Below are 23,201 nucleotides of genomic sequence, written 5' to 3' on the forward strand. Positions count from 1 at the left end.
ATTTGTTTAAAAATATTTGATGTAATCTTTGCCAGGGAGAAGAGTGTCTTGGGACCTGTTAATGTCACGGACAAGCTAAAATGTAGAAGACACAGGTCACTGATCCCTTAAGGGCCTATATGAAAAGTGTTGTGGTAGGGAAACATAAGGGAAATTGAGGGAGGCTTTTTGCAGGCATTGTTTCCGTAGCAGGATCAGGCTGTTCAAATTTGTGCCTGTAATCTGCAGATCGGCTCACGTTCAACCTGTGAGTCAAGGTCACAGACTAGAAATAAATTTTCAGGGCTTACATCATCCTTGATTTCTTTTCTTATCTCTTTATGAAAGAGCTGCCTGAGCAGACAGGTCTGATGCATGAGACAAATTCTCAAGTGTAAAATCCTTTTATCCATATGACTAAACTTTGTTTCATGCTCTGTACATTTTACTTCCCATGTGCCAAAATTATCCTTTCTTCTGGCTTTGATAAGTTCCATCCTGCCTGTTCATATCCACTCATGATATTGCCATTGCTAATTTAGCTTCTCTGGACGATATCTTTCTGGCCTTCTGCAGAGTCAGACACTGAGGACCCTACCCTGCAGTTTTCTTTTCCCTTGCGGTCTAATTTGTTTTGTTAGCAATGGGAATCTTTTCTTCAGTTGACCTCCCCATGCCTTGTAACTGTTTTTAACCCCAGTTCCCACATTTGTCCTCAAAATGGTCAGCATCAGCATTAAAAATGCATGAGGCACTAGTATGAGGGGCAAATAAATGGCTGCATTAGCACTAAAACTGTGGTGACTTGAATTATTGATAGAATTTATTTTACTTTTCTTTTAGCTATTGAATAATAGATTAAAAGATGCACAGTAAGATTATTTTCATTACTCAAATGAATGACTTGTTCAGTTAAAGAGAGTGAGGAGAACAAATGAAAAGTGCCCTCGGGTGGCAAATAAATTAGACTTAAAAATTTTAGGCTGCAGAGTGTTTACTCATTTTGGATGTATCTTCCAATAAATGTTTAGATTTAACATAAGTAATATGGAATGGTTTGTATAATTCTGGAGATTTGAATATACTTCGTTTTCTCTGAGTGGAGCCGTGGTGCTGTCAATGCATTTTAGCAATGGAGAACAACTGGTGTGTGCTTGATGAGCTGGTGCCCATGCTAACCTAAATAAAACATGCTATTTAACAACTAAAATTACCGGACTGATTTATTCCTGCTTATGCAGTCCTTTTAGCTGTAATGTTATTGAATCTTTCAGCCTTCCAGTGCGTGACATGCCGCATTGAGATGTCACCATCTGTGTAGCCCTAGAGAAGTACTAAGTTTGTTTGGTTTTGCTTTTCCTATTGAGTTTGATTGCAGGAAACATAACCTCTGTGCAGATGTTTCCAGGGATTAATAATCTGCTCTGCTCTCCATATTACCTTTGGGCATCAGATCTCCTGGCTGCTGATTAATGCGCTCAGCAAGGGTCCAACAGCAGAATGCTGTTAATCAGTGGCCTTCTTACTGAAGGTATTGGATGGTCACAGTTGCCCTAAATTTTGAACAGATTGAGTTACTTTTACATTTTTGCTTGTGCTGCTGTCCTGCAGGGCTGGATGATGTTGAATCTGAACTGGACAGCTCCCTTTGAATCAGCTTTGAACCTTCTTCAGCACAAACTCAGCAAGTATCTGTGGGCTGACTAGGCAGTTTTCTACTTACATCCCTCTAGCAAGAATTTGGAAAAGAGAAAGCAAATGAGCTTCCTTCAGTTGCTGTTTTTTGATAGGCACATTAGAGCCACTTGCAAATTAGCATATCCCTTCTGTTGGTATTTTCTTAGTAATAGAACCCAAAGTAGCAAGTTGTCGGTATTGTTTAAGTATCTCAAACCGGTATGTTTTAATCACATTAGCTATTGATCTAGAACCCACTCAAATCCCTGGAAAGATCTTGGATCTGCAACAGTCTTTATAAAATCAGTTGATGGGAGACTTCCAACTTAGTACAACCAACAGGGATGGGGCTTACGCAGAATTTTACCTCTTAACAGACGCACAGATGTGTCTCCTACACACAGCTGGTACAGAATGAGCAATACCTATGCCCTTCTCCTGACAACCTTCCTGTGTGACTCAGCCTTCAACTATCCAACTTCTGTCCCCACTCATGTTCAGGTCTGGAGTTCCTGCAGAGATGGCAGGATTTGGTACGTTTTGTGATGCCGACATCTGTCTCCTCTGGCATGGAGAAAAAGCGAGTCTGAGTTCCCTTCGAGTAGACTGCTGAGTGACTATCCAAGGGGAAAACAGCAATATGTGCCACTGACCTACTTACTGTTGAAGGCTCCATGTTCCATTATTGATGAGTTGATCTGCTTAATGCCGTCCTTGGGTATGTGGTTAGTTTGGTGGCAGGGTGATTGCACTTCTTTCAGTTCTGGTCTAATGTAATTAGAATATCCCTATTTTACAACCCGAGTCAGTTTCTGATGAATGCTGAAGTACTGTCATTATCATTTTGCTTTTTGTGTATTACTAGACCAGCTATAGCAATGGACCATGCTTTCCTATGTTAAAGAAACTCTGACCAATTAAAAAGGCAGGCTGTGCTTCTGTGATTAAGATTTATTCTAAAATTTCATTTTCACGTGTGTATTTTAAGCAGATATGTTTCCAAAATTTACTTTTGGGTTCAGTACCTGTGAATATAGAGTTATATTTTACCTAGTATAAATGACTCAGTTCATGTTACTGAAGGAGATGATTTTACTTTTGGAAGCCAACCTTTCTTTTAACTGTCAGGGCTGGGAATATGATAAATACAACTGTTGGCTCTGCTTTGTGCGAACAGTAGGGTGGAGGAAGAGGGAAAGAGGAAGGCTCTTGTGCCACATTTAGCAGTGTTCGGGATGTAAAAATACCAACTGGTCTTGACTTCAATTTAGAGTTATTTAAGTATGCTGATTTTATTACTTAGGAATTGACTGTATGGCTATGTGAGTTTAATTTAATAGTCACATTGTAGAAGAGCAGGAAGGCAAAAACAGTGACTTGAGTTAGGGCTGCGCTTGCTAAACCCTTCAGGGTTTGCAAGGGACAAATGCCCGAATTATTTTCTTGGGGTTTCATACCTTCTAAGCCCCTGCTGAGTGCATAGTTTGCATTGCCAGTTATGGGAAACAACTGTGAACTGTGAACTATGATTTTATGTTGAGAGATGAGTAAATTCTGTTGAAGGGAAATGGGGATCCCATAAAAACTGCAAGGGAGCGCAAAGGGAGTTAAGCCATTCTTGGCATCTCTTACAATGAACATTTCCCCATTAATTAGATTAACTGTAGAGTTTTTCCATGTTAACAGACTTCTTTTCAGAGGTTACACATCTTTCCTAACACTAGCTATTAAACACAGCAACTGCCTGTGAAGACTGGCAGGTCTTCCTGTGGAGCTCTGGAAGGGCGAGCCACACATGTTGAATCCTGGCAAATGTGGTTGGCTGGTTAACCATGGTGAGCACACGGGACATGACCAGTATTGTGGGGCCTCCTCTAAAAGGAGGCGCAACCCAGAGGAAAATGGAAAGGTAAAAGCACAAGTGCAGCTAGTTTTCTGCAGCAACACAAGCTGTGCCCAGCACTGCGCTGAATGGAGAAGGAACTGTTCCTCCGCTTGCACCCCCTTATCAAAGTCACTGAGAAGACTTCAACGTACTGTGTTTTATGCCTGAAATTTCTAATAGAATATGGAGAATATGAAATGACAAAGAAATGACAACCGAGCAACATCAAATGACCCTTCAGTTACACTAACACAACTGCTATGTTTTCATGCACTGATGAAGAACATTAACATACTCGTCTAATCTTAACTTTCTTTGCTTCAGGGAGAATGGTTAATATTCTTGTTGTATATGTATTTGTGTATGATTTTGGCAAGATGATTGATAGGAATGAAAAAATAATCTATGAATGGCACACAGATGGTGAGAAGGAAATGATTCATTGTTCCTCAGAATACAAGAAGTTACAAGCTACTGAATACTGATTAGGCAGTAGACTTAAAATACATAAATGGAAGAACTATTTTTTCCACTTACTGTGAAAAATGAAACTGTGCAATTCATTTTTACAGACTGTCATAGAGGCCAAAAGTGTTCAAAATGAGACTAAATAGCTCATGGAAGATAGGTGCTTCTGTTAAATGCAATGTTGCAAATGTTCACCTTTAGCTCGGGTAGCTTGATACCTCTTATTGCCAGAATGTGAAAAGTGCATAAGTATTGGATTATTCTTCTCGTCTTGCTTTTCTTTCCTAACTATTCTTCCCTTCTATTGGGAAGAAGATAATTTGGCATTTCATTTGATCCAATGTAGGTGTTTGCATATTCACATAAAATACCTAATCTGTTATAAAAGGCATCCATCCTGAAAATCTGTCTGATGTAGCTATCTATCATCTTAACAGTCTCTGTCTTCCTGCCTCACTCAGGAGAATCGAATTCCTCAGGAAGCCTCTTGAGTTACAGAAGGTGTGAGTTGAGCTTTGTGAAATACTGCTAAGAAATCCCAGGTTCATGTAGCTTTGGTTAGAGCATTTTGTCACAAATTGAGTCTAAGCCTTCATTCTTTGCTCATCTATAATTCTTTTTGATATCCCGTTGATATCCCAGCTGAGCTGAGTACATTTTTTTCAAATTTGCAATTTTGTTACAAGCACAAAAGTTTTGTGAATGTTTTCAGTTAGCACTCTCAGCGTCAGTGGCCTCAAAGGCTCCCAGAACTCAGTGAACACAGTCATCCAGTGCTTGTCCTCTTAGCTCTGTATGCTTGAGCTTATGAAATAACACCAACTTACAAGTTAGTGCAGGATTCAGAGTTACATTTTTGGAAGTGAACAAAACAGAAAAGAAACGGTCCCATCCATTATCCCTTCCCATCTTAAGAGTTTGTGTTTGAGGAAAGGCCTGAACCTTACAAGCTCAATCAGATTTCTTCAAGCATTTCTTCAGCATTGCTCAGAGAGAGGGGAATTTAGTCCTTTACCAGTAATACCCTTAAGTGTGGAAACCTGAAGGGGAATCAAACAACAGTCACAGAAAAGTGGGAGCGAGTTTTCCTGAAGAAGCCGTTGTTTTTGACTCTGCCTGTCAATTCAGCACCTGGGAAATCTCCTACACTGAGCTGCAGGAGGGGAAATTACTGGTTTTGTCAGTGAGTGGAAGGGAAATTTGAAGGCAAATGTGAAAGGATGGGAGAAATGTTTTAAAAAGGAGACATTACATACAACCTTCCCAATACTGTAATAATAGTACTGGACAGGTGGAAAGGTGAAGAAAAAAATATGTTAGTATTTCCATTCACATCAAATAAACTTGATAATAGTCAGGCACTTAATCGACTGAAAGATTTTCTTCCTGTGTGCTAAGGAAAGCTACCATTACTGTAGCATTTTCTTTTTCATTATGAAATGTGTTCATGTTGTTCATAGTATTCATATGTATTATCATTATAGCATTATCATAGCATTATTAATAGAATTATCATGTCCACTTCAATGTTTCTGCCTTCATTTAATAATTACACTAGATGAGCTGTTGAGTGATCGGATGAATGATAAATTGCTGTGAGAAGTTTACTGATTTTTTGCCCTGCCGATGATTGCTATATGACATTATTATTTGTTAAAAGAATACTTCTTAATGATTTCCTGAGCAGATTCAATTAAAAGAGGATTGAGACTGCATCACATGTCCCTGCAAATCAGGTTAAGGGCTAGATGCTCTCCGTGCTTTGGGGCGAAGCGACAGACAGTTACAAGAAGCGAAGATGAACCAAAGGCTGCAGAAGAGGAAGAAGAAAACAAGCCTTCCTGGAAGTCTTGCGGTTCAAAGAGCATGCAAGGAAAGAGAGGGTGATAATAAGAAACTGTTCTATCTAGAGCCTCTTTTCTGAGGGCAGCTCATAAAGTTAATGCAGCTTGTAGCAATGTCGTCTTCAAGTCTGCATCTCTTCCCTCTTACAAAAGAGTGAAAAGGGGCAGCAGGAGCCGGGTAACAATACAAAATTGTGAAGAGCTTGGGGAAACCAGTCTTAAACACATTCGGGAATCCTTTATTTCTCGTTCTGGATGATAGTTTGGTGGTACAGGATTGCAAACACACTCATCTGTTCTAGATTCTTCATTTAAGATAAATTTTCTGTAGTATTTTTCAAAAGTTTCATGAATAATTAAAAAGAAACTAATAAGAGAAGGTCAGTGTAATTTACTAAGCCAGTAATTCTTGTAATTACTTGTAATTCACATTAGAATGTGTGGCAGTTAATTTCTAACAATACCACCACTGTTGTCTGAGCCCTTCTAGGCAAAGAACCAGAATACATTTCCAAGCTAATTGGAAGTCACATGAAGGATCCATTCTCTTAATACATGTAGCATCCCATCTGAAATCACAGTGACTAACAGTGCATTTATTAATAGAACCAGCCTCAAAGACTTAACAGTTCAGTTGAATTGAGCACTGTGTTTCTTGAACCAAAGCCTGCGCCCCCTCTACCCCATGGTCATGGTCGGTTGAGAAAGCGGTGTGATGGCTGGGCAGGGCAGAAGACTTCAGAAGGGGAATGCAGAGGAGTGGTACGTGGTCTACGTGCTGCAGGGAGCCGTGCTGTTCAGCAAATTGTTGCAGCGGAGTCAGGAGTGGATTGGAAATGATAGTTACTGCTCCATGATCTGTGGGCCGTTACTCAGACTGTGGAGTCAGTAGTCCGTGCATGCAGGGCTAGCTAAGGTGCACTAAGGCGCTGCTGAGGTTACTGCCAACATTTTACAAGATGTCAGTAAAGCAAAATAATTTTGGTTGCTGTTTTTAGGACTCTGCAAGTTACAGCATCCCTTTGACTTCCTTCAGCTGCAATAACTGTAGCTCAGTGCACAAAGTCTGGCCACCACCTCCATTTTAGTACTTGAAAAAGGGCTTTTTAAATTACCAAAGATCCACCTGGAATATAACGACCTGTGCCATCCAAGTGGCACTAGTTCACAGGGCTTCGTAAGCCCCCTTTGCTCATTCCTAATTGATGGCTTGCTTGTTTCTGAGTTCAGGTGAAGAATAAGGAAGCTCTTCTGTTTATCTGCTCATCTCCTGCCGCTGCCCCCAGGCATTTCTGGGCTGCATCAGGAGAATAAGGACGTTTAGAGTGCAGTCCTCCAGGAAACTGGTTGTATCTTTCAAGAACATATCTCTAAAGCTCAAAATATATAACCAGGGTAAATGTCACGATTATTTTTGACCTTCATCATAAAGATCTTAATGTTTGCTAGGTGAAAAATCATAATTGCATACTACATCCAGCCATGTGATTTACATACCTTTCATTTGAATTGCCTGGTTTTCCACTACTTTCAGTGGAATGTCAGGGCTAACATCAGCTAAAGAAACAGATACGCTGGGTGTTTTTTTGTACTGGTAGTGCCTGACAGTGTGGGCAGCTTGGAAAAGTCCATCAAATACTTGAACAGAAGCCAGACTGTAACTGAGGTCACTCTGCTACTCATGATTAGGCCAGTTACAGCATTACTATCCAGGAAAGTTCTAGACTTTTCTATTCTTCCTTTAGCAAATGACACAAGGGAGACTTCTTTCTGACTTGCATCACATTTCAGCACAGGGGGAATTCGCTCCTGCTGATGGAGAAGCTGAGAACACAGCTCCGTAACACAGCTCTAGGAACATAAAGTTGTCACTGCTATCATTCTCATATAGCGCTCGAGCTGCAAGAAATGACATTTTAAAATTAACCTCATCCATTCTTAGTTTGTGTTTCAAGGATGTCACTCAATCATACAGTCTAGCTGTCATCTACCTCAATAAACCCCGAAGGGAAAGTAGCATATCTTGCTCTAAGAGGAAAATGACACTTTATTAGTTTTGTCACATGATTTCTCAAGTCAAATAGCTTTTGGATTCTGGAAAAAAAAGCTAAGTGCACTTGTTAATTTTTAAGTTCAATTCATTAGGAGTTCTGAATTGTACAGATCATAACTAAAGAGCTCATTTGAGAGCGGAGCTGATTGAAGCACTATCTTGTTAATGACTGAAGCTCCAAATCTCTCAAAAACCCTTACATCACAACCCAGCTGCCTCCCCTTTTATTCTCTCTCAGTTGCTTAGGAAACTACTCTAAATATGAAATCACTCTTGCAAACTCACCTAAGGAACCTTTCCTTGATCAGATAAAAAGCCCTGAAAAGCATTCACTTGTTAGTCAAGATGCTGCAAATTTGGAGGTTTTGCAAGATGCATTTTGTAGGTGGTTAGACTGCAGCTTAATTATAAATGGGTTTAAGGGAGTTGGTTACTATAGCAACAGTCTATTTAGTGCTTTTTCCAGCTTGTCCAACTTGCCTGAATGTTGGACAGGAGACAGAGTGGTTGAGCAAGGGAGATTCAGCTTGCATCTGTCTGAGTGCCACAAATTGCAGCATCCCCTATTTAAAGTAAGCAGATTGGAGAGCAGCTCCTTTTCCTCAATGTTTTTTCCTGTCATTGACAACTCTGATGTTTGTGTAAAGTAGAGCCCTCCCTTACTTCAGAAATGCAACTTCACCAAGGTTAATTAAGGATGACACCCACTGAAACATTTCCTAAAAGAACAGTTGAAAGCAGAGGGCAAACTCGCTCTTAGAAAGAAGGAATTGGGAAAACTGTGTGTTTTGGCTGGCATGTTTCCAGCTGTAAATAAGGCTCCCTGTCTCTCCTTTCTGAAGTCAGGTAGAATTTGTTTGCCATCAATTTCCTTGCAAACATCTCCCTGGTTGTGTATCACAGCCCAAAACCACCTTGGCTTGATTTGCCCAGATTTAACGCCTTACTCCACAGCAAAGTTCCCTGACATACAGCACTGCTTTGCTTCCTGTGCTAGGCTGTACTGCTGTCCATGAACTGGGAACATCTTTTTCACCTTTAAATGCTGTAAATGAGATGCAGTCTCCGTGAGTTTGAACAGCCTAAGAAGAGACCTTCAGGAGAGCCACTTCAGATGCATGCAGCATCACCTTCCTTGAAGAGCTGACAAGGAGAATTTGCTTAAGAAGGAAGAGCTTCCCAAGAGACCTGAGGGGGACAGTTTTCGTTCGGGTTACTTAAGAGTGTCCTGTGAGTGAGACATGTTCCTTGTGCTGGCTGCAAGTGCCCTGGCTCCAGAGCATTGCTGTTAAGGAAGGGATTTGGGGTTTTACACTTGAAATCCAAAAGCTGAGGTTACCAGGCTCTTCCTGCTCATTTATTACTAGCTGCCTGGGGAATACGTGCAACACCAGATCCGTACAGAGCGTTCTTGCAGAAGCAGAGACAATCTATCTGCTCTGTTTTCATGACTGTGTTCAAGATAGGGCCAGATCCTCTCTGGTTTGAATGAAGAAGCCAGCTCTTCTTCAGAGGCTGCTAGGTAGATACCAGCCTCTCCCTTTCCTGTCCTTCCTGCCCTTACATCTTCCTGTGCATCACAGCAAAGCAGAAGGGCAGCAGCTTTTCTTTAGAATGGGGATGGCAGCTTCGTGCTCGCAGTAAAACAACCAGGGCAATGCTTGGACCAATCCCATGCAGATGTTACAAGGTTTTTTTGTAGTCAATTTTGTAGTCAAAGCCTAACCTGATACTTTGCAGTTAAATGTCAGGAAAGGCACTAAGCCCCTGAATGTTTGTGTTCTGCTCTGGCTTCTTCCCATTTCTCAGACAGAAGCACCGTATTTCATACGTCCTGTCCCTTAGCCCCTGCTGCTGCCTACAGAAACTGTTCTGCTCCCTTTCTTTTTCTCTTTCATTACCATCCCCATGAAGATATTGAATTTGAGGATGAAGGAGACTGGGAGGCAAATTCAGCTCCCATGTTAAACCCGGGAATCAATCCCCTAGCTTCAAATTTCTGCTAGTGCAATGGAGATCAGAATTTAGCTTTCTGTGCTGTTGTCAACAGGGGAAAAATAGAGTCGCTGTAAGACTGTAGCCATGGAAACCATCCTGCTGCAATAGTGAGTAGAGCAGCAAATCTTTCTCTTTGGTTTTAAAATGAAACACATTTAACAGCATGGTGGTGCATCTGCCGGTGCAGAGATCATCTGGGCTGATAACTGTCGAAAACCCATTCTCTAGCAAATAGGCTGGCAAGAACATTTCTTCCTCCTTTGGAATCCTGATTTTGGATAGAGTAAGGATTGATGACATATAGTCTCATGAAGATAGTGCATTGAGACTGAGCCAAGTCCACAAGCCACAGCGTTTAATGAAGGAGAAAATTGTTTAATTTAGCATTTAACCCAAGTATCTGGGCACACCGTGACTAACACTTGACTGTATTAGCAGAGGCAGTGGCTTGTCACTTTTGTCTCCCCGCTCCTTGGTGATGTGACCCCATATGTGACAAACAGTATCCTCGTACTGCCTGGATAGGAGCGTGTGTGTGTGTGTGTGTCCGTGCATGGATGTGCACACTTGTGGTCTGTCAGATGAGATTGCAGAATCCCATTCAGCACAAGACCATCTGGGCAGTTCACATTATAAAGATGTGTGGAGCAGAGCTAGAGGCACTTCCAGGCACCACATGTGCTGCCTGTCACTGCATTTTAATTTTTTTTGCCTCCCATATGTAAGACTTGGTAAAAGTTCTCTTTCCTATGCCATAGAGAAAACTTGGAATATATAGACTGATTGCTCTGGGATTTGAATATATTACTCTTTCCCTAGTGAGTGCCTTTGAGAAGGATTTTGCACCTACTGCAAATGTCTCTGTGGCCATTTGCAGAAATAGTACCACACTTTATCCCACAATTGCCTGTGATTGCTGTTGTGTTCAATCCAAATACTGCAGTTTCTGCCCTTCCCATGCCTTACAGATAGAGAAATAATCTGTTTGGAAGAAATGCAACCACATTTAAGCCAGAGGGGATAAAGGTGAACTGGGGGAATAGAAAAACAATACAGAAATTGGCTAGCCTACAAGTAGGTCTTTTACTGGTGAGGCTCAGACACATCCCCATGTCATTTAGCAGTGTCTGATCTGTATTTTATCTGCTTTTGAATCTCAGATCCTTTGTACTAGCAATGATGTGTATCATACTGTCTTCTTCCATCTAGAGCTGCCCTACATTTTATGGCAATCCCTCTTTGATAGACAGTTATCTATTCATTTCTGACCGGAGGGCAAGCTTATCACAATGCTCTTTTTACTGCTATCACTGAAAGACATCCAAAAGCTTTAACTGATACATTATGTGGCTGCTTAATATTTGAATGAAATGAGCTACTGGGAGAAGATATCTGGCTTTTGTCACCCTGCCATGTCTGCTGGCTTGCTGGAGGGTGCAGTTCAAACCCCATTAAGGGGTAGAAATGCCTCAGTGGTCTGAAAGTCTGATCCGCCTGTGTCCTGTTTTGATGAAATATGGTGTTGTCTACCTGTTTGTTGGTTCAGTGATGTATTAGTCAGGAGAGACACCCCAAAACACTGCAGCTGGACAGTGTTGCCTTGGTGGGGCTGGAGATTTTCCTTCTGGAAAATCTGCAGCGGAAAAGCGCAGACCTGTGGAGTTGAAATTCCTAGTGAGCTCAAGTATGAAACATGTTCAGATTCCTCTCTAGACCACAGAGGAAGGGAGAGATTGAACTGGAGCTGGCACTGGTGCTTCTCCCAGCATCACAATTGAGGATGTGGCTTGAGCAGGGTGGAGGAGCTGAGGAGACCAGGCGCAGCTCAGGGGCCTGCACGCTGGGAGGAGCAGGGGCCACGGGCTTATTTGCGCCTGTGATTTTGGGACGGGTTTGCACAGTCACGCCAGCCCTGGGCATTGCCATGATGTCTCCCTCCATGATGTTCAGGGCGCTGCTGTGTGCGGGGTGCTCCCCACCACCCCCATGAGTGAGGAAAGATCCTGAGTCACCTTCCAATGCATGAAAATTCCCAGCAACCCTGTAAGCCATCTGTTAATGTGGGCAGGCGAGAAGATACTGGGTAGGGAAATCGGCCACATGGCAGTGTTTGTCACCACAGCAATTTCTTAAGTCTGTGTTAAATGCCACTTTAATTATTGTGTAAATTCGTTTTGGGTAAGAGCTTTGTTGCCTCACAAATTCTGCCTGGTTTTCAAGCTACCCTTCCTTTACCAGGTTGAGATGCACTTAGCGCAGACCAGCAGGTCACTTTGGAAAGAACCCGAATTCGCTTCTCGCTGCATCTGGGCAAAATATTGGGACTCGCAGAACTCAGGGAATAAGATGCTGGTGATATTTGGCCCTTGTTTTGCTGGAATTTAAATTCTAATCACTCTTACCTGCCACTTTAAAGCAGATGTTAAGAGCAAAGAAACTGGAAAGCATCGAGAAGCCCTCAGTATTTAGCAGAGGATCCTGCCTCAGGCCTCACTGTTAAAGGGGAGCAGACATTTCGTTTGTCTCACCTTTCCTTTCAGACTTCCCGTGGGCACTCACCTGCTCCACGCGAGCAGCTACGGATGGCTCCCCCGGCCGCTGCGGTGCCATGTCCGGGGCTGCGGGCTCTGCACGCGGGGACAGGGCACTGCCACCAGCCTGTGCTGTGCAGGGGGCCTCCGCGTAGCTCCACACGCCAGCGCTGCCTTGCCTGGCCTCCGCCTGCAGGGATGTCGCCAGGGAGAACTTGGTGCTGTGTGAGGCTTGTGAAAAGTCAGCCGGTAGCTCTGAACAGACAGAATTAAACAGAGCTAAAAATGTTGGCCTGCTGAGAGCTGCAGGAGGGGCAGAATCGCTTGAGCTGAGGTCAAGCGTGAGGTCTTTTAGATAGGAGAGGGCTTGATTATTTAGCTGGGCGTATTGGAAATTTAACTTGCTTCTAGTGATCTCATCTAGGATTCTTGCTGTACTTTCCTGATCCTCAGAGCAAATTTGCTCTCCATTTTGCTTCAAGTGATACATGCTGGTGCCTCTGAGACTTGTTTCATAATTGTGAAACTGGTTTGTGCAAGGGAGACTGGAGTAGTCTGACGTTGGGACAAGGGACTTGCATTCATTTTGCCACAGTAACTTGTTTTGGTACTGCGACATCTTACAAATGATACTGTTCATTTCATTTATGAAGCACTTGTCCTCCAGGTGCTGGTTTTCATAGCTGATTTTTAGGGATGCCACTTGGGTTACACAGCGCTCCAAGAGCTGCACGATGTTGGTGCTGCTCTGCTTTGGTGTGGGGCTGATGTAGCTCTGGAAGTGTCCCAGGGGAAGTGGCTGCAGTGGCTTGTCACAGGAGACAGACAGCGAGTGATACATTGATTTATTTTTGTCCTCCCTTTCCAGAGGGGTCAGGGGTGAGGTGGCAGCAGTCTTGTAGGAATAACATGACTCTATTTCTTGGCTATCATTTAATAAAGGGTTTTCAGAGCTCTGGAAGTCAGTGTCCCTGTTCAAACTTTCTGTCAATGTTCTTCCTTCTCCGGGGGTCTCACATCCCTTTGAAACTGTCATCGTATCATTCTCAACTGATGATACCTGCAGAGCATCTCCGTTGGCGTGTGACCGTGGTGCATAATGTGATGTTCTGGTGGCTTCCAAAGCCGCAGACATTGCAGGTGAATCCTTGGGGTGATTTCCTTCCCTTTCTTGGATATCCAGGTTAGAGGTGTTAGGGCAAGCATCTAGGCTGTAGTCTTGTTCAGCAGTGTTGACTGAAGACACCTGGGCTGCCTCTTTGCTTTCATCCAGAGACACCTGCAGGTTACATGTCTCAGGTTCTCTCATGCTTCGTTTCTCCTGCTGAGTGTCCGTGTTCACTTTCTGCTCTGAGTTGGAGTTCGGAGTGCTCATGGTGTCATCAGACTTTCCTGGCCGTGACTGAGGACTGTGAAGAGGGCCCGGGGAAGAAGCAAGCCCTGCATGTTTTCGCAGCCAGTTCATTATCCCCATGGTTAGTGAAAGTTCAGTATCACAGAGCTTTAGCAAACATTCTTTGCCTTTCCATGTGCTGTGAAAAAAGCCCTGGCTGATAATGTCTACAGCTGGCTGGGAAGCCATGTTTTCCTCTGCTCCAACATGGAAGCTGTAAATGGACAGAGGGATTTCAATGGCTTGTTCTGAAACACTTTCGGATGTGCACAAGTCATCATCTAGGACTGGGTTAATTTTCACTTCGTTTGGGTCACAGAAGAGTTCATAAAGTGCATCCCCGCTGTAGCTGTCTCTTGGAAATTTGCTGGGGACACCTGGCGTTTGAGCTTCCTTCATTTCATCATCTTGTCCAGGAGAGAATGAGTCATAGTAGCCTTCATCGCTTGTGGATGTGGATTCCTGGTTGTCGCTTTTCGGTGTTCCTGTTTCTAGGGAACTTTCTTTGGAATTGTCACCATCTTTTTCAGGTGACACCTGGAGGTCTGGCACAGATGTAGCTGCCTGGCTTTTAGCCTCTGCCACATCAGGGCTGGGTATCTTCAATAGCTTCTTATCAAACAGAGCACTCTGATGTAATCTCACTGACCTGTTGATGCTGTCCCAAAACTTGGCAAATTCGACTGTCTCATTCTGGCCAGGAGAGGCCAGTTGCTCCACACCGCCTTGGAAGGAGCCCATGCCAGGGCTGTCTTTGTGCTTGGCTCGTCTCACCAGAACGTCTTTGCTGGTCTCCAGCTCCAGGTGAGCAGAACTCTCGTCAGCGAAGATTTCCCCGCAGCCTGTGAGGGAGTCGAAACTCTTTAGCGAGGCAACGTCTTCGCAGAGAGTGTTGCAGTAGTCGTAGGAAGAGTCGGACTGCAGCTCGCTGTCCGAGCAGTCCTGGGACAAGCAGTCACCTCCAAATGCTTCCCCAGTTTTGAAAAGATACCTTGCAAGGCGCCCTGACAGCTCCCTCTTGCAGCCTGGAGAGGGCAGAGGCTTGTCCTTCTCAGCCAAGAAGGTGAAACCATCTGCTTTATTCTTTTTTATATGAAATATATCTCTGAGGCCTTTCTTGGATCTCTTGAGGGAGATCCTCTTCCGAGGAATGGTTTTTGCAACAGCGGGTACAAAAGGCATCTGCGGCACAAAGTTCCTGTAATCTATCATCTGCTGGCTGCTGCATGCGGACCGGCTGTGGCTGACCGCACACTCGCTCTTGCTGCCGCCGCTGGGCACCCCGCAAAAGCTGACGCTGCCGACGAGCCGCCCCCTTCCCTTTCCAGACCAACCTTCTTCAGGGGCTCTGCTGCTGGGGCCGCACTGCTCTGCCTTCTCGGCCTCAGCAACGCACTCGTGGGTTTTACTCTTCCGCACAACTTTGTAGGAAGAGCCAGAGGATTTTTCCAAGCTGTGTTCAACAGCCCCATTCCTTGCTGCTCTGCTAGAAAACCTGTAGTTCTTGTGTGTGGCCAAACATGCCTTTAGGACTTCAGATTCACTCTGGTGTCCCTCTGGGATTGTCTTTTTCTCTTTTCCCATATCATCCTTGTTTATAGGTGTCGTATGCACCAGTGGTGCTTTCTCATGTTGCACACTGGATTTTATGAAGGTTTTGCCTCTCTTGAGCTCCATCCTCCTTCCTCACATCTGTTTCTGTAAAGAAAACAAAAGAACAAAAATACAACTTAGCTTGGTGGCTACCAGTGAGTGTTTAGATCAAGTCAAAAAGCTACCACTTAATTACGACAGAAAAAATCGCAGTTAATTATGACAGCAGTGTAATTTTGGATTTGCAAAGACCAGTGCAGTACTCTGAGGCAGTGGCAGAGAGAATCTTCACTGAGCATTGATTACCTAGCCTCTAAGGACACTGCATTACCTGCGCCACTGCCAGTTTTCCTCTATGCCTATATGACTTAATATTGAATCTGTTTTATGTTTCTATACATTTAAGTAGTCCATACTTTTTTTTTTTTTAGCTATGGCGCTTTTAATTTTCTAGCAATTATATCATAGACACGCAACATGGGATTCTTCCTGCCTTATGTCAGCATGAATCACAGGTGTATCAGTGGAGTTGTCTAAGGATAGGTGAGGGATGAACCAGGCACTTCCTGAAAAGCTGTTGGAGAAAGAGCCAGGCTCTTGCTGGGTGGGAAGCAGGGTTAAAACTCCCAGTACTAAATCAGCAAGGATGATTTTAAATTCAGCGCTAAGCCTGGCTTTTGCATACTCTTAAAATATCACCTTCTGCCTATAGCCTCCAGAGACTTCCTGATTGCCAGGGCTTGCTGGAAACAGCCTTATCCTGAGCAGCACCCCAGGAAGGGAAGGGGTTTGTGTCCCACGTGAGTCTCACCCCCAGCACTTCCTCGTCAGCTCCACTTGCTCCATCAGCAACAGACGTTTCTCAGGAAAGCTGCAGAATGGCAGGTGGTTACAAATGTTGACTGCTCAGTATAGCTCAATAGGAAATGACAGAAAACTTCAGGGTGAAGTAGGAACATTGTACGTTAAGAGTCTAGATGCTGTGGAAGACATGGTGGGTGGTGATAGAGGAGGGGTCTATCAATATGTCTGTGGGGTTGGCACGTTTGCTTGCATTTGAGTCTACATGGTAGTATTGCAGATCAGCCCTAATGAAAGGCAGTAAACATTTTTACTACGCTGTCAGATATCTGGAGTTCACCGAAGCTACAGAAAACCTGCTCTGCATATTTAGAAATAGGTCACTGGGACATGATTACATTCCTTTACTGAAAAGCACGGTGTGATTTAGGGAGAAATTTACAGTGCAGAACTCCAGCAGAGCTGGGAAAACGGTCAGAAAGAGCTGACACAAGATTTTATACCAACTATTAATACCCCCCAAGTTAAGGGCCTGACATCTTAGTCCCTTGCACTTGTAGCAGTAGGTCCTGAGCCTGCAGGAAGCTCCTCCGGGGCTGTGACGGGGCCACTGCTAATGTTACAGGAACGCTCTGCCCAGGAAAGCTCCCCTAAGTCCTGCAGCTCTTTTTGCCTGTCCTGAGCATTAGGCAAGCATCATGTTTGTAGGAAAATGTGCACTTGGATGAAATAAACATTCCTCTGTTGCTGCCTGAGGAAGCTTTTTAGGGATGGATATTTTTTTTTCTTTTAATCAAGAGTGAAACTTCATAAAGCTAAAAGTTCAGGACTTCAGCAGGTAGTTTTTAGGGAAAAGTTTAGTCTGAAACCTGTCTCCTTGACAAGGAAAACAATAAACTGTCAGTTTGCAAACTAGATCTGGAAGCTGCGAGGCATGGCGTGATTTCCTCTTTAATTTTTCTTTTCTTTTTATAGCTTAGATAGATTTAACATGAAAGCCCAAATGCCCTGAGCAACATAAGTACTGAGAATACATATAATATAGTAATGGAAGACATACTGATGTTTGCCACCGGTCATCCTGATAGAGCCATTCTTTGCCCTCAAGTTAAATCAGTTTTAAGGCACAAAGGCAGACACTTTATAGATTTCTTTTGCATCTGTATAGTTGCTTTTGAGTTTTATTTGATGAGGAAAAAAACAAACTTCTTTTTTTAACGACTTTGCATAAAACCATCATCTTCATATTCTTGTTCTTTTTTTCCATTTCCCCCAGGATTTATGCCAGCCTAGCTAGTATCTAGTTCATTATGTCATCCTACTAATCTTGTTTGAACACTGGGGCAACTTTGGGAATCCTTCCTATTTTTCCAGGCTCTATTACATTTGAACACCAAGAGAGGGATGATCTCCTCAGCCAACTCTTTTACAGCTCTTAAGAACAAATCACCAGAGACTGCAGATTATTAAAATATTCATTCCAGATGCTGTTTTGTAATTACTGGGCATTCATCTTCACATGATATGCATCTTGCTAAATACAGAACAGGAATATTTTTGAATGCAGCTCTTTTCTATGTATGTTAATACATTTACCATTGCATGTTCTAATGGACTATGCCATTATACTATTTTTTCTTTTCTGTCAGAGCAAAGAATTTGTTTTTTCAGGGACATAGGTTGTTTCACTAACCTCAGAAGGGTATCAGAGATGTTAGATTCAGTTTAAAATACTGTAAGGGAAAGTCACAATATATCCCCCCCAGTGATTATGTAAAACTAATGAAAATTCTGGGAAACAAGATTCTGGGAATTCATAAAATGGTACATCTTCTCTGGGATTTCTTGACCTGTGCACTCATCTGCACTCTTGTCTCTCTCTGCTCCTTTTTAATTATCTTCCTCTTATATTTAACTTGGAATATGTCTTCTCTTCCACAGAGGTAAAGTGTTTATGAGGGGCTGATTTCCACTTTTGCAAAGGAAATATATTTTGAAGATTAAATTCACTCCGAAGAAGAGGATCTTGTGGAAATAGGCAACCAGTCTATTAAAGGTGACTTGTTACATTTTCAGCAAGTCCTGAATTTATTTTCATTTTTGTTGTTTGGTTTCCTTTTTGGCAACAATAGGGTTATTTATGGAACCACATTAACATGGAGCACATCCCTGAATCTTCTTCTAGGCTACAGTTTAACTGTGGTTTACCATGATCCTAAATGCAGAAGCCTTAAGAAACTCCATCTACAGGGAGGTGCATTTTTGTTAGATTTGATCATAATTGCTGCTCACTCTGAGACTTTTATAAGCCTCTAAGCAGGCTACTAGATCAGGCTTAGAGTATAATGGAAATAAGATTTTGGCATAGATTTGGATAATGCTGCTCACAAAGTGCAGAGGTAATTGATGGTCAAGTACACCATCTGTGCACAGCATCTGACAGCCTCCTCGCAAACACTGAAGGGTTTTACTGCATCTGCTAAAGTAAAGGAAAATGCAGGTTTGGAAGAGGAAGGTGAGCACATGCCTGTATGCTGGAGAGGCTCAGTTTTAGGACAGCCAAAGCAATTGCTTTAAGTTCTGGGTTATGAGGAGCTGAACTAGATTGAGTTAGCTAAGTGTTCTGGTTAATAGGAGCCATATTCAGATGTCCTAAATTCTACCTAAGTCCAGATGAGCAGACAAGGAGGCCTCAGAAGAGCCTGGTGGAGCTGGACACAGTAGGACACAGGAGGAAGATGGATGGGTGGCAAGTCAAGCTCTCTATTGCCACCAACATGTGGGTCAGAGAAGAGAGGAGGACACACTTGCCTGTGTCCACAACCCCCAAAGCCTTCTGCCAGACTGGGATTTGGGATCTTTTGTGGGATTTTCTTACAATTTTCCTTTTGGACAAAGTTTTCCTTTGACTTCCGGGCTGGTGTCATTTTAGTTTATCTCACAGTGGAAAACTTTTGGTTAGGTCATCTTCTAAGAAAATATAAAATATCTAAAAAAATAAAATGTATTTCACTTTCATCTGCCATTAGCTAAAGTGCCAGTCCTCTTGGGTGTAACTCGAGGAAGATCAGCCCACTGAGAAACTAAGAGCATTGGCTTCACCGATGGTGCAGAGAGGGAAAAAAAAGGCATTACAAGGAGGAAATTTAGATTGAACTCTCTAGCTTTTGCAACTTGGGCTCAAAATTGCTTTTGCAACCATAACTGTAACTATGACTTAGTTATTCCAAAATCTTATCAGCTGTCTGATTTGGACTACTCCTACTTGCTTTTTTTATGTGCAATTTACGTATAATTGTTTCCCTGTTAGAGATAAGAAATTTGGCGTACAGCAGTTGTTTCGTAGAGGAGATAGATAGGAGTGTTCTTCCCCCTTTTCATTTCATTCATTCTTAAAAAAAAAAAAAAAAAGGCCTGTTTGAAAGCTCTGCCTTGCTCTCCCGTTAAGCAGAATTCTGCATACCGCTTGGAGTCTAGTGTTGCCTCCCTCCTTTTGCTTCTGTTAAGTAAAAGCAGACAAACCTTCTGTACTGGTTAGTTTTTCATATTTAAAAAAGAAAGAAGGAGCTCTATGTCCACAGCTTCTATGTTTTAAGATACAATTTTGGAATGAGTCCAATATCCCTTTTTCAGAAGTGGCTTCATATCAATAGGACTTACTTAAGATCCTTTGCACCAAAGTTACCTCTGAAATTTTTACCCCAGCTCTCCAAACAGTAGCATATTTACATTTCCTTGAAATATATATCTGGTTTGTGCATTTGGATATGTATTGTGCTTAAAATGGATACACCTTCAAATGATAGGTAATAAAATATTTCATGAAGAAATTGTACCATGGGGAAGGGAGAAGGACTGAGCACCCCGGGGTGAATTCCAAGGCTCCCTTCCCATGGCTACTTAACCTGGGCAGGATTTTTGCTGAGCACCAGTCTTAAAACGCATAAACAGCCAAGTGTGCCGAGCTGAGAACATGGCTCCTTTCAAAATCCGTGGATGATGCTAATTTTTAATGCTTTGGAGCTAATCAATTAGCAGTGCATAAGAAAGAGGTTTTATGCCCTGGAAAGAAGGGGATATTTTTGGAATAAGACTGTTTATTTACTTTCATGAATCTTTACTCTCTAACTGAGGAGATAAATTTAATACTGGAAATGCTTAGGAATAGTGATTATATATAACAGATATCCTCTCTGTTAGTTGCATTTTTAATTATAAATCAGCTTCTTTGCTGAAGGGGGTTGATATCCTGCCTGCAGTTATTGTAATACCATTTCGCATAAGCCAATGAATGTAAAAGTTCTTACAATGGAAACCAAAGAGGATTTTAAAGCAGTTCTCATCTTCCCATGTGAACTACTTACTCTGCTTATCCCCATCAGGAAACAGAAAAGAACAGCCTGGAAACAATGGAAGATGTAATCAGGGACACCCATGACTCCCAAGAATGGTTGTTTTTATATAAACCTATGTGACACACAAACCTGCATTGAGATCATGCCTGTCTTCGGAGTACTACTCCCTTAAGCATTGGTGGCATTATCTTGTCATTCCCCTTAATCACCCTTGGGTAGCCCAGCATGCCCAATTATTTGCATCTACATTTAGGTCAGGCAATGGCTTTCCTGCTAGGAACCAGGAAAAAGTACGTTGCCTTGCTTTTCTTGCATCTTAATTCCCCTGAGCACACAGAATAAAATCTTATACTCCCCAGCAGAATACTAGAGGGATGTGTAGTTAAAAGCTTAATCTTATTAGCGGGGTGCTATAGGAAAGTCTGAACCTTCAGTTAAGCCCCACTGAAGTAAAGCTAAGGCATTTTCATAGTAACATTAACCACGTTTCTGCTTTCAGCATGCAGTGGCGGTGCGTACGAACAGGAGGGATCGCCCGGGGAAGAGCAGCACCCACCAGCACGGACGGAAGGAGGGTGAGTCCGTGACAAAAGGTGGCACCTTCTCTGCCAAAACCTCTGCACCTCACTGAGTTTTCTGCCATACTGAGACTGAGAGAATTGTAACTGCCTGAAAGATTCTTACTGCGCGTCATGAAGGAGCAGTGTAAACTCCCGCACAGGGTGTTACCGAGTCATTACTCTATTGCCGGGGAAGGCAGCTGAAATTCCTGCTGTGTACCTGAAAGGGAGACAGTGCATGTATTAGTTGTCATGCCCGGCAGCCTGTTGTATCAGGCAGCAAAGTGTTAACTTGCCAGCTTTGGCCATTTTCAGTAATATATTACTTGAAAAGGAGACTGAATGTGCATTTTTGCGAACACAGGTACACACTGGTCAGACATATGGAAAAATAAATAAAAAGCAAACCTTCAAAAATGAGCAATCAACCGAAAGTACTAGTCCCTTGTAGTCCCGATGCCACTGCGCCAAAGCAAACGATAAGGCAAAGCACAAAAATGCTACTCACCATGTTTTATCACTGAGCAGAAATCCTCCCTCCTAGCCTTGCTACTGCGGCTGGTCTTTATCCAGAGGCTCCTGTGATGCTTTTCATAGTCAGAGGGGCTGGACCACAGCTGCTCTCCACTGTTATTCTCCACCCCGCTGTCTTTCCCTCCTCCTCCTTCCTTCATCCCCACCCCCTTATTTCTCTTTCTTGTAGCTTTTTTTTTACCCTACATAGATTCTCGACTTCCACATGTATCTTGATTTAGCAAAGACGCTTCTTTCAGCCAACTGCTTGGTATCATGGAAATGCCTCTATTTCTAAAGGGAAAAAATCCAGCAGGCAAGCTTGGGATTCCCGAGCCAGCATTTTGGTTACTCTCTATATGACAGCTTGTTATACAGGGAGGAGCACAGCCAATATATTTGCATTTCTCACCCAGGTTTTTATTTCTGACCAGGATTTGGGAAAACAGCCCTAACAGATACTTGTAGGTTAGTGAGATGTTTCACTATGCAGTATATTCACACTGTGCCACCCTGTGAAGAAGTAGTTGGTAAGGCTTTTGTTAATGCTGATGTAAGAGGTGATCTCATGTGATAGCAAACTGGCTGGCAGGGGAGAGAGTGAATGTTTCTGCTGCCTAGAGCTAGAATGCCTGGTGTTTGCCTCATATTTCATTCACCAAAAATGATTTACTGATTTCTCCGTGCAGTCATCTAACTTGTGCTTCAGTGTGCAGTGAAAATCTGAGGCTCTACCATCATTCCTTGTCATGGAAGTGTTTATAATCACTGCAGGTACCAGAGCTTTAAGGACGCGGAAGCCCAGTGCTGGCCTCCCTGCCCCAGCCCTTTCTTCGTGGTTCGTGCTTGACCATCCTTCCCCACATCCGATTCTCCTTCCTGATTGCTGAAACATCTCTGCTGAGGACACCATAGGGAGCCTCTTAAAAGCAGAAGTGTATATATAAAGCAGTGGGTTAATCCACTGCAGTAGCTCTCTGGTGAGCTGCATTTTTAGAGCTGAACTGTAGGATCCTGCAGTGCTGTGTGTGTACACTGGTAGATCCACAGGCAGTTTATCCTTCTCCTTGTGGGGCTGACATCAGGATTGCTTTGGGGCAGTAATCAGGCAGGGGTCAGACAGTCGGGACAGAGCAAGTTCAGGCAAGCCCAGTCTGCACTAAGCAGACACTTAAAAAGTCCTCCAGCTCTGTAAGCACCAAGGTTGAGCGCTCCCACACGATTAGAAGGGTGCATCACTGAGAGGGCTGATCTGTGCTCTCTCAGGTGACAGCAGAAAGGGAACAAAAACTTGACCTGCTACCAGATCTCAACAAGCTGGCCTTAGCTGAACCCTGGAGATGGGAAGGAAAGGATCTGCAACTTCGTGCTATGCAGACTTCGAAAGCTGAATAGTCTGCTAGGTAAGCTTAAAAGAATACAGAACAGAGAGCTTCTGTTAAAGCCAGAGGCTTTAAGCCTTGTTGGTAGAGACTGGAAAGCTTAATTTTGGAAACCCCTGGGGTTCAGTCCAAGGAAAGCCCTGGTATGACTCCACTGAAAGACTGGTGG

At 43.1% G+C, this 23,201-nt stretch overlaps 1 protein-coding gene across 1 annotated transcript; it reads right to left on the reverse strand.

Moving 5' to 3' along the window:
• Positions 1 to 12,400: 12,400 nt before the first annotated feature.
• On the reverse strand, positions 12,401 to 21,774 carry AMER3 (APC membrane recruitment protein 3). Its single transcript, XM_010217816.2, has 2 exons — positions 21,646 to 21,774; positions 12,401 to 15,526 (listed from the first exon to the last, which is right to left on the reverse strand). The coding sequence occupies exon 2, from the start codon at positions 15,503 to 15,505 to the stop codon at positions 12,401 to 12,403; it is 3,105 nt and encodes a 1,034-aa protein (XP_010216118.2). The 5' UTR covers positions 15,506 to 15,526; positions 21,646 to 21,774.
• Positions 21,775 to 23,201: the final 1,427 nt, after the last annotated feature.

Source organism: Tinamus guttatus, unplaced genomic scaffold, assembly GCF_059628265.1.
Source record: "Tinamus guttatus ecotype Peru unplaced genomic scaffold, ASM5962826v1 Tinamus_guttatus_pri_ptg000927l, whole genome shotgun sequence".
NCBI classification, from domain to species: domain Eukaryota; kingdom Metazoa; phylum Chordata; class Aves; order Tinamiformes; family Tinamidae; genus Tinamus; species Tinamus guttatus.

Excerpts from the sequence above, each read along its gene's own strand:
- AMER3 (XM_010217816.2), bottom strand. The coding sequence starts at position 15,505 with ATGGAGCTCAAGAGAGGCAAAACCTTCATAAAATCCAGTGTGCAACAT.